This window comes from Hevea brasiliensis, chromosome 8, assembly GCF_030052815.1.
Source record: "Hevea brasiliensis isolate MT/VB/25A 57/8 chromosome 8, ASM3005281v1, whole genome shotgun sequence".
In the NCBI taxonomy this organism is placed as follows: domain Eukaryota; kingdom Viridiplantae; phylum Streptophyta; class Magnoliopsida; order Malpighiales; family Euphorbiaceae; genus Hevea; species Hevea brasiliensis.
The window spans coordinates 12,932,248-12,947,937 of record NC_079500.1 but is presented as its reverse complement, the minus strand read 5'-3'; the positions used below and the strand labels follow the sequence as shown (position 1 = coordinate 12,947,937).

The 15,690-nt window shown below is 37.9% G+C and overlaps 1 protein-coding gene across 1 annotated transcript; it reads left to right on the top strand.

Moving 5' to 3' along the window:
• Window positions 1-14,450: 14,450 nt before the first annotated feature.
• LOC110652296 (pathogenesis-related protein 1-like) lies at window positions 14,451-15,270 on the top strand. Its single transcript, XM_021807863.2, has one exon. The coding sequence runs from the start codon at window positions 14,467-14,469 to the stop codon at window positions 14,956-14,958; it is 492 nt and encodes a 163-aa protein (XP_021663555.2). The 5' UTR covers window positions 14,451-14,466; the 3' UTR covers window positions 14,959-15,270.
• The last annotated feature ends 420 nt before the right edge of the window (window positions 15,271-15,690 follow it).

Genomic DNA, 15,690 nt, shown 5'->3' with positions numbered 1-15,690 from the left:
ATCTACACACCCTAAGGAAGTTTTTGGCAGCCAACAAGAGGGAAGAAAGTGAAGTTTAGGGCTTTGGAAATTCTGCCCAATCAAGGTTAGTGCTACACTTTTGTTCTCATTCTTTTAATTTTAGTTAAAACATCATTTTGAGCTAAGAGATTTTAAGAAATTTAAGTAAATCACATGTGTTAAGGGTACCTTCAATTTTCGGCAGCCCTATGGGAGATTGAGTTTGATTGTTTAATAAACTTAGAGTGGTTGGAAATCATGGTTAAGGTATTAATATGCATGGAGATTGAACTAAGCATGTTAATCAAGGTTTATGAGTAATTGGTTTGGACATTAGGGTTTGGAAAGGTGAAATTGTGACTTAGCTTAGGAAATGGTTAGAGAACTTTTTAATGGTCAATTAGTGACCATTTTAGGTAGGTTGACCCTAATTAGAACTGAAAAATTGGATGGTAAAGTGAAGGTGAAATCTGCCTATGGACAGCAGCATAGGGACTGAAAATTCAGTCCCTTTGCACTGCCATAACTTGGGCTGTGTTAGTCCAATTGAAGTTTGGCCAACTGGACATGAAACTAGGCTTATAATGGCACATTTTTTCTGAAGAAACCATGCCCAAAAGACCAAAGCAAGAGGACCAAAACTTGGCCCCAATCCGGATACCCTGCACTGAATTCTGCAGAATTGACCAAATGAACAGTAACTGTTCATTTGGCCATAACTCACTGTATATTTGGTCAATTGGCCTGAAATTTTTACAGCAATAAGTTAAGACATAGACAAACAACTTTCATGAAGGAACCTACCCCAAATTATGGCCAGAACCCATCCAACCAAGTGACTCTAGTTACTGTTCATGCACTGTAGATATGGTAAATCTACAGATTTGGCAATCCGGCCAGCTTGGGTTTTTGGGCCATATCTGGAGCTACAAAACTCCAAATGGAGTGATTCAAAAAAGGAAATTCAACTAGACAAAATAAGGAACAACTTTCATGTTTTACATTTCTTCAAATTCCAACAGTAACAGTGTCCAATGAAACAGTGAAGTTGACTCACCAAAACTGAAAATTTTGCTTGTGTGGGTTTACACTTTGAAATGGTATTAACACTTAATGCCAACAAGTTTTAAACACCAAATGTGGTATATTGGGAGTGCCAAAGTCAATGTACATATTTTCTATCCAAAAGTCAACATTTTTGTTGACCAATGATGAATAGTGACACCAAAAATTTGAAATTCACAAATCGAAGAATTTAAAAGGTCCAAATGCCCTAGTATACCTAACAAGATTGGTTTGGATAGTTTGGCATGCCAATAGGGTTCAGTTAGCAGTACTGCACATGGCAAAAATGCCATTCTGTGATTTCATGGTTTTTAGCCATTCTGACTTTGCATTGAGACATGGCCTTGTGCCTGAGATTAATTACAGCTTAGTAGCTGTTCTGTTGCACACCGGGTGATGCATATGCTACCGATGGTGTGACGGCCCGAGGTATTAGATACCCAGTGCGGTTTACCGTTATCGATCCGATGTCTAGTGTAGGTTACTTGGGGCAACCAAATGAATAAGAGTGAACAAAGTTAATGAATTAATGAATATACCAAGATCAAACAAAGAAAGCATACACATTGTATACACATTTATTTTCTTGCTATTTTCTTCTATTATATTATTGCACCACTAAGCATTATTGCTTAGCGCGTTGCTTTTGCCACGCGTAGGTACTGGAGATCCCGATCGTGAGACCAGTAGACCACGATCGGGTGAGTCCATCCGGCGCTCGCCGCTGTCCGTGTCACCTCACTACCTGCAGTGCATTGGTAGGGCACTAGGTGTCATTTTGTCATTTTGATATTTTGTAGCAGATTTTTACTTTTTCATATGTATTTGAACTCATGTAATATATTTTGATGTTCATGTAAATAATGAAAGTTATGACTATGAATGCAAAAATTTGAGCATGTATTTATTGCTTGTATATGAGAAATGGATGTTGAGAAATGAAAAGATTATTGAGAATTTGCTATTGAGAAATATTGTTGAGATATTGGATATTGGAGTTTGAGATGATGGAATAAAAATATTGGGAGTGTTTTTAACAGGTTCCGAAGAACGGTTTTCTCCATTTTTAGCCGGTACTCCGCCGGATTTTCTTTAAAATTTTCGGAACCTTAAATGAATTATACTTTTGATAAATGGTTTAAATAAATTGTATTTCATAAATTATATGCAAAAGCATTGTATAAATTAATTGAGGAATATTAGAGTGTGCCGGTACACCGTGTGGCATTACTTACTCGGGTATACTGTACACGGGTAAGGGGTGTCACATTTAGTGGTATCAGAGCACGGTTTAGGCGTTTCTGGGCCTAGATTGAGTCCATACCATGCATTGCATTTGTAAGAGTCGAGGTGACACTAACGCAGATCTGTTTATCTTTCTTATTTTGAATAGGATATGGATCCTTCATCTCAGAGAGCCGTTGAGGAGGAAGTGGAGAGTCATGCTCCACCTGCAGCAGCTGAGACTGGGGGCATGAGAGAATCTGCTCCGCCAGCTCAAGCAGAGCCTGCTCAGCCTCCACAGGCCATATTCCAACAAATGGCCGACTTCTTTAGACAGATGGCTGGGGTAATGCCAGCACCACCACCACCACCACCAGCTCCACAGCAGAAATCACACTTGGAGAGGCTAAGAAAATTTGGGGCAGTGGATTTTTATGGCAAGAGAGAAGATGACTCTGTTGCAGCCGAGAATTGGTTGAACAGAACGGGCAGAATTCTAAAACAACTCCACTGCACTCCAGAGCAAAACCTGGAAGCTGCTATATCCTTGCTGCAAGACGATGCATATGAGTGGTGGGACACTGTGTCCAGTGAGGTGCAGCCAGAAGCTGTAACTTGGGATTTCTTTCTCTCTGAATTCAAGAAGAAGTATGTGGGTACTGTATATCTGGAAGAGAGAAGAAGAGAGTTTATTAACCTGAGGCAGAGACAGCTGTCAGTGGCTGAGTATGAGAAGGAATTTGTAAGATTGAGCCGCTATGGAAGAGAGATAGTCCCAAATGAAGCTGAAAGGTGCAAGAGATTTGAAGAGGGACTAAATGACAACATCAAGATCCAGCTCACTGCCTTGGGAATCACAGAATTTACCAAGTTAGTGGAAGCGGCAATAAAGGTTGAAAAAGTAAGAATTAGTGAGTGGACTAGAAGAGAGAGACAGCAGAAGAGGGGACCGGGTCAGTCTAGTTCAGCTCCTGGATTTGGGAAGAAGTTTAAGGGTCCTCCTGCACAGAGTTCGGGTCAGCCACAGGGCCAGGGTCAGTCTCAGGGGCCCAGGCCACAGTTCACCCCTAGGAGAGGTCAGTCCACACCATCAGTGGGCAGCTCTCCAGGGATGGGGTTCAGGGGACCAGCCCCAACATCTTCTGCATGTCCACACTGCCTTAAATGGCACAAGGGGGAGTGTTGGAGAGTAACTGGTGCCTGCTTGAGATGTGGGTCAACAGAGCATCAGTTGAAGAACTGTCCACGCAGAACTACTACAGCTGCTCCAACACAAGCGCATGCACGCTCCCGCACCACCAAGGGGTAGAAGGTCCGTAAACTGGCCGTGGGACCATCTCGAGGCCCAGATCCGAGCCGCCAGAGAGGCGGATAATGCACCACCTGCCGTAAATTATGCCTTGAGAGCTCGGGAGGAGCAAGATGCCCTGACGTCATCGTGGGTACGTTCTCCTCTACAATACTGCATGCATTGGTGGATCCAGGATCCACTCATTCCTACATTTGCATCAACCTACCCGTAGAAAGGGGGATCTGGTAGGGAGAGTGACCAAGACATTCGGTCACTAATCCAGTGGGTCAAAGGTTGGTAGTGAACACGGTATACAAGGGTTGCCCTTTAAGGATTCAGGGGTATGAATTCTTGGCAGACTTGATTGAGTTGCCTTTCCATGAGTTTGACGTGATTTTGGGAATGGACTGGTTGTCACGTCATCAGGCAATAGTTGATTGCAAATTGAAGAGAATTTCTTTGAAAACCCCTGAGGGTAATGAAATTTCAGTTGTGGGTGAAAGGACAGATTTCTTGTCCAATGTCATCTCAGCCACTGTTGCAAGAAGAATGATGAGAAAAGGCTGTGAAGCCTACCTAGCACATGTGGTGGATACTAGGCAGGCTAAGCCAAACTTGAGTGACATACCCACAGTGAGAGACTTCCCAGAAGTATTTCCTGAAGAGTTGCCTGGTTTGCCACCAGAAAGGGAAGTCAAATTTGCTATTGAGACACTGCCGGGTACAGCACCCATTTCCATTGCTCCTTATAGGATGGCACCTACTGAATTGAGAGAGTTGAAAACTCAGTTGCAAGAGTTGCTGGATAAGGGGTTCATACGCCTCAGTGTGTTACCATGGGGAGCTCCAGTGCTGTTTGTAAAGAAGAAGGATGGGACTTTGAGGCTATGTATTGATTACCGGCAGTTGAATAAAGTGACTGTGAAGAACAAATATCCGTTGTCTAGAATTGATGATCTGTTTGATCAGTTGAAGGGAGCAGGAGTATTTTCTAAGATTGATCTCGCATCGTGGTATCATCGCTGAGGGTGAAGGATGCAGATGTGCCAAAGATCGCATTCAGACCCGATATGGGCATTATGAGTTCCTAGTGATGCCCTTTGGCCTAACAAATGCACCAAAGAAAGATTTATGGACCTTATGAACCGTATCTTCCATCCATACTTAGATCGGTTCGTAGTGGTCTTTATTGATGATATTTTGGTGTATTCCAAGACCAGGGAAGAACATGATGAGCATTTGAGGATTGTTCTGCAAACCCTGCGGGAAAAGAAGCTGTATGCTAAGTTGTCCAAGTGTGACTTTTGGCTGAATGAGATTGCATTCCTTGGACACATAGTGTCAGCTGATGGGATTAGGGTGGATCCCAAGAAAATAGAAGCAGTGATGGAATGGAAGCCTCCCAGAAACACAACTGAGGTCAGAAGCTTCTTGGGGCTAGCTGGGTATTACAGAAGATTTGTGAAGGGATTTTCCCTAATAGCTGCTCCAATGACCAAGTTGTTACACAAGAATGTCAGATTTGACTGGAATGACAAATGTCAGACCAGTTTTGAGAGGTTGAAGGCTATGTTGACAGAGGCACCAGTGTTAACACAGCCAGTGTCAGGAAAGGACTTTGTGGTCTACAGTGATGCCTCTCATAATGGGTTAGGGTGTGTATTGATGCAAGAGGGGAAGGTGGTCGCCTATGCCTCCAGGCAGTTGAGGCCACATGAACAAAACTACCCTACCCATGACCTAGAGCTTACAGCAATTATCTTCGCACTGAAGATATGGAGGCATTACTTGTATGGTGAAACGTGCTACATTTACACAGACCACAAAAGCCTGAAATATTTGCCAACCCAGAAGGAGCTCAACCTTAGACAGAGGCGATGGATTGAGTTCCTAAAGGATTATGACTGTGTAATTGACTACCATCCTGGGAAGGCAAATGTAGTTGCTGATGCTTTGAGCAGAAAATCCATAACAGCCTTGAGATCATTGAATGCCCGTCTATCTTTGGTTCGTGATGGAGCTATCTTGGCTGAGTTGCAAGTGAGGCCAAACCTGCTACAGCAGATTTTAGATGGGCAGAAGGTAGATGAGAAGCTAATGGCTATTATGAGCGAAATCCCAGAGGGAAAAGCAACTGACTATGAGGTGAAAGCAGATGGTGTCTGTATTACAAAGGAAGACTGTGTGTACCAGATAATGGGGAATTGAAAGCCAGTATTCTAAAAGAGGCACACACCAGTGTATATGCTATGCACCCAGGAAGTACAAAGATGTATCATGACCTGAAGCTTCAGTATTGGTGGCCTGGTATGAAAAAGGACATAGCTGACTATGTGACTAAATGCTTGACATGTCAGCAAGTCAAGGCAGAACACCAAGTTCCATCAGGTTTGCTACAGCCTATACGCATACCTGAATGGAAATGGGATCGGCTCACCATGGATTTTGTAAGTGGTCTACCTCTCACCCAGAAGAAACATGATGCAGCATGGGTGATAGTTGATAGATTGACAAAGTCAGCACACTTTCTGCCAGTTAGGACTGACTACTCACTAGAGAGGTTAGCAGAATTGTATATTAGTGAGATAGTTAGACTACATGGAATTCCACTTTCCATCATATCTGATCGAGACCCAAGGTTTACATCGAGATTTTGGAAGAAGTTACATGAGTCCTTGGGTACACAACTCCATTTCAGCACAGCTTTCCATCCTCAGACGGATGGGCAATCAGAAAGAGTAATCCAGGTAAATAATTGAAACCCATGAAATTGATACAAATATAGAATTGAATGATAATAATAACATGAAATATTTGTCAGGTCCTTGAGGATATGCTGAGGAGTTGTGTCATTGAGTTTGAGGGAAGTTGGGATAGATACCTCCCACTGGCAGAGTTTGCATACAACAATAGCTACCAAGCTAGCATTCAAATGGCCCCATATGAAGCACTATATGGGAGAAAATGTAGAACTCCAGTGTGCTGGACTGAATTGGGCGAAGATAAGCTGGTAGGGCCAGACTTGGTGAAACAGACTGAGGAGAAAGTAAAACTAATCAAAGCCAATCTCAAAGTTGCCTCTGCATGCATGTAAATCTTATGCCGACCTGAAGAGAAAAGAAATAGAATATGGGGTTGGCGACAAAGTGTTCCTCAAGGTGTCACCATGGAGGAAAGTATTGAGGTTTGGAAGGAAAGGTAAGTTAAGCCCTAGGTTCATTGGCCCATATGAAGTCATTGAACGTGTGGGTCCAGTGGCCTATAGGCTAGCTTTACCACCAGAGCTGGACAAGATCCACAATGTGTTCCACGTGTCCATGCTCAGAAGATACCGCTCAGACCCTTCACATGTCATCTCCAGAGAAGAAATTGAAATACAACCGGATTTGACATATGAAGAAGAACCTCTACAGATCTTGGCTCGGGAAGTGAAAGAGTTGAGAAATAAGCAGATTCCATTGGTGAAAGTGCTTTGGAGGCACCACAACACCGAGGAGGCAACTTGGGAAAGTGAAGAAACGATGAGGCAACAGTTCCCTCAACTGTTTGCATCAGGTAAATTTCGAGGACGAAATTTAAATTAGAGGGGAAGAGTTGTAACACCCTCCCGGTAACCACTCCGTACATCCTACTGTTCCGGTGACCGGTGTCGGTCCGGACAGCTAGAACGTCCTAAAAAATATTTAAACTAAAGTCAGTAACCATAATTAACTCAAATATTAATAAGAAACACTTAGTAAAAATTTTAGAAGTAAAATACAACCAAGTAAAGCAGTAGGTGCACAAGCGATGGGTAACCGGAGGGAAGTTGCGGTTCTCGCAACGAGGAGCCCTAGACCCGGGGAAAAAATTATAAAATAATTTTTGGGACTCCAGAGAAGGGTAATTGAGGTTCCCATGGCATTAGAATGCCAAGAAAATACCTAGAAAAATTTTTTAATCGGTACAGACGATTTTGACCCGTTAAGCCAAACGGAGGGCATTTTGGTCATTTCGCCTTCCGAGGTGATTTTTGGCCGACTTGTCCAGTTGAGTAAATAATTAATATAACGTAAAATATGAAGAAATATTACTAGAAATTAAATTGAAATTGAGTAGTGATGAAAAGAAAAAGAAAATACACTAAAATGCCAAATATGACATCATTATGATGTCATGTGAAAGTCTCCACCAATTATAATTTAACAACCATTTAAATAAACAATAAAAGAGGCTAATGAAGACTAAATTCACCAAAAATTTGCAGCAGCCACCACTCCCACAAAAACATACCCGTAGCTCTCAAAATTCCATAGCCAAACCTCCATTTTCTTCATTTTCGAGCTCTCAAACCTCACCCCAAAACCCTAAGTCATCTTCACTAAAATTAATCTACACACCCTAAGGAAGTTTTTGGCAGCCAACAAGAGGGAAAAAAGTGAAGTTTAGGGCTTTGGAAATTCTGCCCAATCAAGGTTAGTGCTACACTTTTGTTCTCATTCTTTTAATTTTAGTTAAAACATCATTTTGAGCTAAGAGATTTTAAGAAATTTAAGTAAATCACATGTGTTAAGGGTACCTTCAATTTTCGGCAGCCCTATGGGAGATTGAGTTTGATTGTTTAATAAACTTAGAGTGGTTGGAAATCATGGTTAAGGTATTAATATGCATGGAGATTGAACTAAGCATGTTAATCAAGGTTTATGAGTAATTGGTTTGGACATTAGGGTTTGGAAAGGTGAAATTGTGACTTAGCTTAGGAAATGATTAGAGAACTTTTTAATGGTCAATTAGTGACCATTTTAGGTAGGTTGACCCTAATTAGAACTGAAAAATTGGATGGTAAAGTGAAGGTGAAATCTGCCTATGGACAGCAGCATAGGGACTGAAAATTCAGTCCCTTTGCACTGCCATAACTTGGGCTGTGTTAGTCCAATTGAAGTTTGGCCAATTGGACATGAAACTAGGCTTATAATGGCACATTTTTTCTGAAGAAACCATGCCCAAAAGACCAAAGCAAGAGGACCAAAACTTGGCCCCAATCCGGATACCCTGCACTGAATTCTGCAGAATTGACCAAATGAACAGTAACTGTTCATTTGGCCATAACTCACTGTAGATTTGGTCAATTGGCCTGAAATTTTTACAGCAACAAGTTAAGACATAGACAAACAACTTTTATGAAGGAACCTACCCCAAATTATGGCCAGAACCCATCCAACCAAGTGACTCTAGTTACTGTTCATGCACTGTAGATATGGTAAATCTACAGATTTGGCAATCCGGCCAGCTTGGGTTTTTGGGCCATATCTAGAGCTACAAAACTCCAAATGGAGTGATTCAAAAAAGGAAATTCAACTAGACAAAATAAGGAACAACTTTCATGTTTTATATTTCTTCAAATTCCAACAGTAACAGTGTCCAATGAAACAGTGAAGTTGACTCACCAAAACTGAAAATTTTGCTTGTGTGGGTTTACACTTTGAAATGGTATTAACACTTAATGCCAACAAGTTTTAAACACCAAATGTGGTATATTGGGAGTGCCAAAGTCAATGTACATATTTTCTATCCAAAAGTCAACATTTTTGTTGACCAATGATGAATAGTGACACCAAAAATTTGAAATTCACAAATCGAAGAATTTAAAAGTTCCAAATGCCCTAGTATACCTAACAAGATTGGTTTGGATAGTTTGGCATGCCAATAGGGTTCAGTTAGCGATCGCACATGGCAAAAATGCCATTCTGTGATTTCATGGCTTTTAGCCATTCGACTTTGCATTGAGACTTGGCCTTGTGCGAGATTAATTACAGTAGTAGTTGCTGTACTGCACACCGGGTGATGCATATGCGATCGATGGTGTGACGGCCCGAGGTATTAGATACCCGTGCGTTTACCCGTATCGATCCATTGCGTCTAGTGTAGGTTACTTGGGGCAACCAAATGAATAAGAGTGAACAAAGTTAATGAATTAATGAATATACCAAGATCAAACAAAGAAAGCATACACATTGTATACACATTTATTTTCTTGCTATTTTCTTCTATTATATTATTGCACCACTAAGCATTATTGCTTAGCGCGTTGCTTTTGCCACGCGTAGGTACCGAGATCCCGATCGTGAGCCCGGTAGACCACGGGTGAGTCCATCTACTTGATTCTGCTCGATGTCCGTGTCACCTCACTACTGCATTGCATTGGTAGGGCACTAGGTGTCATTTTGTCATTTTGATATTTTGTAGCAGATTTTTACTTTTTCATATGTATTTGAACTCATGTAATATATTTTGATGTTCATGTAAATAATGAAAGTTATGACTATGAATGCAAAAATTTGAGCATGTATTTATTGCTTGTATATGAGAAATGGATGTTGAGAAATGAAAAGATTATTGAGAATTTGCTATTGAGAAATATTGTTGAGATATTGGATATTGGAGTTTGAGATGATGGAATAAAAATATTGGGAGTGTTTTTAACAGGTTCCGAAGAACGGTTTTCTCCATTTTTAGCCGGTACTCCGCCGGATTTTCTTTAAAATTTTCGGAACCTTAAATGAATAATACTTTTGATAAATGGTTTAAATAAATTGTATTTCATAAATTATATGCAAAAGCATTGTATAAATTAATTGAGGAATATTAGAGTGTGCCGGTACACCGTGTGGCATTACTTACTCGGGTATACTGTACACGGGTAAGGGGTGTCACAAGAACATAATATTCATAGCAAATGGAGTTTGACATAAACCGTGACTCCAGCTTGAGTTGGGATTTTGTAACAGAGAGATTCTAGTGCATGGTAACATATGATTATAGGTTTATTTAAGGTAAACCTTATTACTGATTGGGTGGCCATGGCATGCTATGCTAGGTGTTAACCATGGTCTATGAGGTACATAAAATGATTTAGAGAAATCATCTATGGTAAGAAAGAGTTCTGATGATATTAAGAGTTGATATCATGTCTCATTGCCAATTAGTGATGAGCCAAGTAAGTCACACACATACACAAGTTTTCACCTAATTAAATATGATTTAATTAATTAATTAAAGAGTTTAATTAATTAATTTAATAGGTTTGGTTTGCAATTAGATTGCAAAGTCCCTAGCAAGACTAAAACCAAATCTAGGTTATTGGATGTACAGTATAAGTTAAATTTATATTTAAAATGTTTAAATATGAATTTAATTAATGAGAAATTAATTAATAAAGATTAATTAATTAATTTATATTTGATATAAATTGATTAGAAGAAGAGAAATAATTATTTTGGGTTGAGAACTCAAAATTAAGACACATGAGCATTTTGGTCATTTCACAGGGTGACATGTGGCACCATGAGATGGTGACACATGGCATTATACATAATCTTCTCAAATGTCTTTTAATCATGTAAGATGATTAAAATTAAGATTAAATATAGGTTTGACACTTGGCACAATGTGATTGGGTCAATTAAATCTAGAACCAATCAGAGGTGACATGTGGCAATGGTTTAATTTATTGACCTAGCTATATCAGTGTTGTTATGAAAAGAAAACAATACAACCAGCAGCTATCCTCCTTTGTGCCACCACCTTGAAGTTCCTCTTCTCTTCTTATTTATCTCTCACCAATTCCAAGAGATTAGCAAACAATCTCTTGAATTAAAAATACTAGAAATTGTTTCTAGTGTCCTGTTTACATATTTAATCTCTTAAAAGGCAAAACTTGATTTTCTAATTAATAGAAAAAGTTTTAGAAGCTGTTGAAGGGCTGCCATAAGTGTTCTTAGTGTGGACAAGCTAGAGGGACAACATCTGGTGTCCTGAAGACGCATTCAAAAGGCACAAATACACTGCAGTGCATCAAGAGGTTAGTGTATTTGTTCTTGATCTCATCTAGGGTTCTAAAATTAATCTGATTAATTTTTAAAATCTTAAATGGCAAATACAGATCCAAAACATATTAAAAGTGTTTTAATATATTGTTTATCATTGAAATCAAATAGATAAAAATAAATCTTGCATGATGCATGTGACCCTAGGTGAAAATTTTTGAATTCAATGGTATAAACTTGTGTTTTTCATGTTTTCGCTCCTTCAAAACCTCCATCAAGATGTTCTTTAATGAAATTCAGAAAGAAAGGAGTTGTGAGGGGGGGGGGGTGGTGGTGGGTGTGGAGAGGGGACTATGGAAGCGTATTAAAAACATCTTACCCTTATAAGTAGACACATTATAAAAATAATATATATTTTATAATGTGTCTACATATATACACGTGTGTGTGTGTGGAGAGGGGACTATGGAAGCGTATATATATTTTAATACGCTTCCATAGTCCCCTCTCCACACACACACGCGTATATAAGTAGACACATTATAAAATATATGAAGCTCTCTATTTTTAAGAGGTCAAAACATTAAACATCAACATAAAAATTAAGATTTAAATTATGAACTTAAGTTGACTAATTTCAATAACATAATTTAACTTAATTTTAATAAATAAAACTTGGTTAACATAAAAATAAATAAAATTCATTTAATATTAAAAAGTTACAATAATGAGTAAGCAGCATATATGTTAATCAACAACAACATAAATGGTGGTTACTGTTGTTGGTTCAAGAGGGAATTTTCTCTAAAATTAGACTTCATTAATGTTATTGGTTTCTCGGGTCCGCCGAGCTTTGATTAGTCTCACCATCGGCTTCCGCTGCCTTCGGGCAAGGGAAGGCTACTAGTTTTGTTTTGGTTTCTCACCTAGTGAAGCAGCATGCCCTCTCCTAGCTGGGTGAGACTGTAAATAGGTTCTGTTGTTGGTGTTTGGTTATCTTCTCTACATGCAGGTCAAAGCTTCAAAGTGAAGGCATCTTGAAGATCTAGAGTGTCTGAGTCGCTGAGTTGGTGCTTGATGAAGGGGCTATGGTGGAGGATCCTAAGGTGGAAGCTTTGTTTCATGGTTGTCTGGATCTCTATCATCTTCTTTGTCTCCGTTTGGGCTGCTATGCAGGTGGAGAGGTCTCATTTGCTCTTGTCATTCAGCATCTCTAGGATCTACTTCTACACCATGGTTGGAAAGGCCATCCTGCCGGCATATTGTGCCAAAGCCCATTGCCGGCCCCTCTTCTCAACGTATAATGGTTTTTCATGTTCCTGTTGAAGATTTAGGAAGCTCTTGTTGATTTGTTGAAATGCTGAGAGTGGATGAACAACTTTCTGTGCTCCTTGCGTAGCTAACTTGTGTTGTTTGGCTTCAGTCTGCTCTGTGATTATGAAGATGGCAACTAAAGGTGGTAGTCGGCGCTGGTCTCTGCTCATTGCTTTCTTGCCTCACTAGGCTTTAGGGTAGGGTTTGCTGACAGGTTTAGATTCGATTGATTGGATTGGGTTGTGTGTGTTTGTTTGAGTGATATACCATAACATTCTCGTTAAGTATAATACTTTTTGCTTGTAAATTTTTTATTATTTATAATTTTTTTTAAAATTTAAATTAGTCCAAATAATAATAAAAATTAAAATAAATTCATCATCAAAATTATAATATATTAATTGATTGAAAGATATATATATATATAATTTTTTATTCATAAAAAGTGAAACAGAGCCAACTCTTCAAATTCTTCTCTCTCTCTCCTTGTGAGCTATTTAGAGTGGCTATCAGTGAGTATTTTTATCAGTGGTTATCCCTCCTCCTTTTTATTCTTGTTGATTTTTGGTTTTAATAATATTTAGATATGTATTATTTTAAAATAAATTTATATTTATCTTCAGATCATCGGAGTTTACCTTCTTATTTAGAATGATTTATTATCTATTTTTTTTAAGAATTTAACATTTACTCATTTTTGCGTGTTGTAATTTAAAAATAAATAAATAAAGTTTTGCTTCTATTTCTTATTCTACACTATTAATAAGAAATTCAAACAGTTATTATCCTTAATTTTTTTTATGTTAAAAAATGAAAAGTCAGTTCTTATCCTTATAAGTGCTGTATTGGCCATTTCCATCTTTGGAGTCGATTATTAGAAATAGATTTACTGCTGCAATTTCAGAGTCTAAAATTCAGTCAAATTAATAGTAATTACTGGCAACTGTTTTTAATAATAATGATGAACAGCCTTTTGTACCGTTTTTAATTAGTAAAAAGCAATTAAAATAATTGACTAAACTCCATTATTTTCCAATAATCTTATGTAAAAAATAGAAATGCTGAAACTATATCATTCTGGAGCTTATATATAGATATTGCTTTTTTATTTCAATAATAAAAAAGAAATTCAAGTTTATCTATAAAAAGCAGATTTAATTATATTTTTTTATAAGTTAATTTTTTATTAACTATATATAGTCAAGAAAAATTTACTTAAGTTCACCTCACTTTAAACCCAGTCAATAAATCTCTTCACACACCTCAATCTAGAGAAAAGCATGCTAAATGGAAAAAACTTAACGGAAAAAAGTGCAAACACTAAGAGTAAGAAAGTTACAAAGAAAAGATCAAATATACTATGCCCATAATTAAAGCAGATTTAATTATATAAGTATCTATAATCGATAGAGCTCATTAAAAAAAAAGACAAATTAAAAAAATAAAATTACCATTGGCTCACCTTTATGGACCATTGTCCTAAAAAAAAGTTGCAGATTAAAATAAGCTCAAGTGTTTTATGGAAAAATCTATAGTCCTAGAATAAAAATAAATAAATAAATAAAGCTAATTAAGAGGCAGTTAGATTGGTTTTCCCCATTTTTAAGGGTATATTGTTTGTATCATTTAGAACAAGTCCAGTTTCTCAACTTTCTTGATACTTTTCCAAATCCTTCACAAAAATTTCCATACCCTTATCCCTATAAATTCCAAAGAAAACAGATATCTTTTTTCGTTCATTGCCTAAGATCTTAAACAAACTCAAAAATGGTGTTCTGCAAGAATTCACTAGCTCTCTTTTTCCTCTTGAGCTTAGCCTGCCAAATCCTTCCTTTGAACGCCCAAGACTCACCACAAGACTACCTTAATGCCCATAACCAAGCTCGTGCGGCTGTGGGTGTTGGACCTATGACTTGGGACAACAATGTAGCAGCCTTTGCACGGAACTATGCTAATCAACGAGCCGGTGACTGCAATCTTGTGCATTCCAGCAATCGTCCTTACGGGGAGAACCTTGCGAAAAGCAGCGGCAACGTTTCGGGCAAAGATGCTGTGAAAATGTGGGTGGACGAGAGGGCTTACTACAATTACAATTCTAATTCTTGTGCTGCAGGCAAGCAGTGTGGGCATTATACTCAGGTGGTTTGGCACAACTCAGTTCTTCTAGGATGTGCTAAGATGAAGCGCAACAATGAAGGAACCTTCATTGGATGCAACAATGACCCTCCTGGCAACTTTGATGGGAAGCGACCTTATTAATTAAAATCTTCATTGTATTCAAGTTTTCTGTTACCTTGTTCCATTCTCATTAATAAGTGAACAAGCTTGTTCGATGCTGTCAACTCTATGTCAAAGCTGTTTCTTGGCAGCCGTCTTCCTGCAGTGTTAAGTATGTTTGTCGTTGGAACAATGCTGTGGCTGTTCATCTGCTTGCCGCAAGAGCTCATGGAGTTCACGAGTGTGAATTTTTTTATTCGAGTCTTCCTTTGAATGTTGCTTCGGCTATTTCTCAGCATATATTGTTGTTTAATTGTTGCTTTCGTTTTAATGAAATTATTATTATAAAAAAAAAAATCATAACAATCAAACAGTATATCAGCTTTTAACTTAATTACGGTAAAATTACATTTATTTAATATTATAAAATCTCAAATTTAAATTTTTATTTATTTAAATATAAATGGCAAGATTTTATAAAAAAAAAATTTAATAAATATTCGAGAGAAAACCCAGGCAATAACTAGAGTTTATCAAATGAAAGTAAATTAGACTTTTTTTTAATTAAATATTAAAAAATATTTACATTAATAAAATTTGAACATTAATATGAGTCTGTCCATAATTTATAGACAAATGAGTAATATTATTTTTTAGTGCATAGAATATGTCTTATAAACTACCCTCATAAAATATCTCATCACATCAAAAATTAAAATATTAAATTTTTTTATATAATATTTTTTTTAATCTTCTTGTTCATGTTTTATTTTT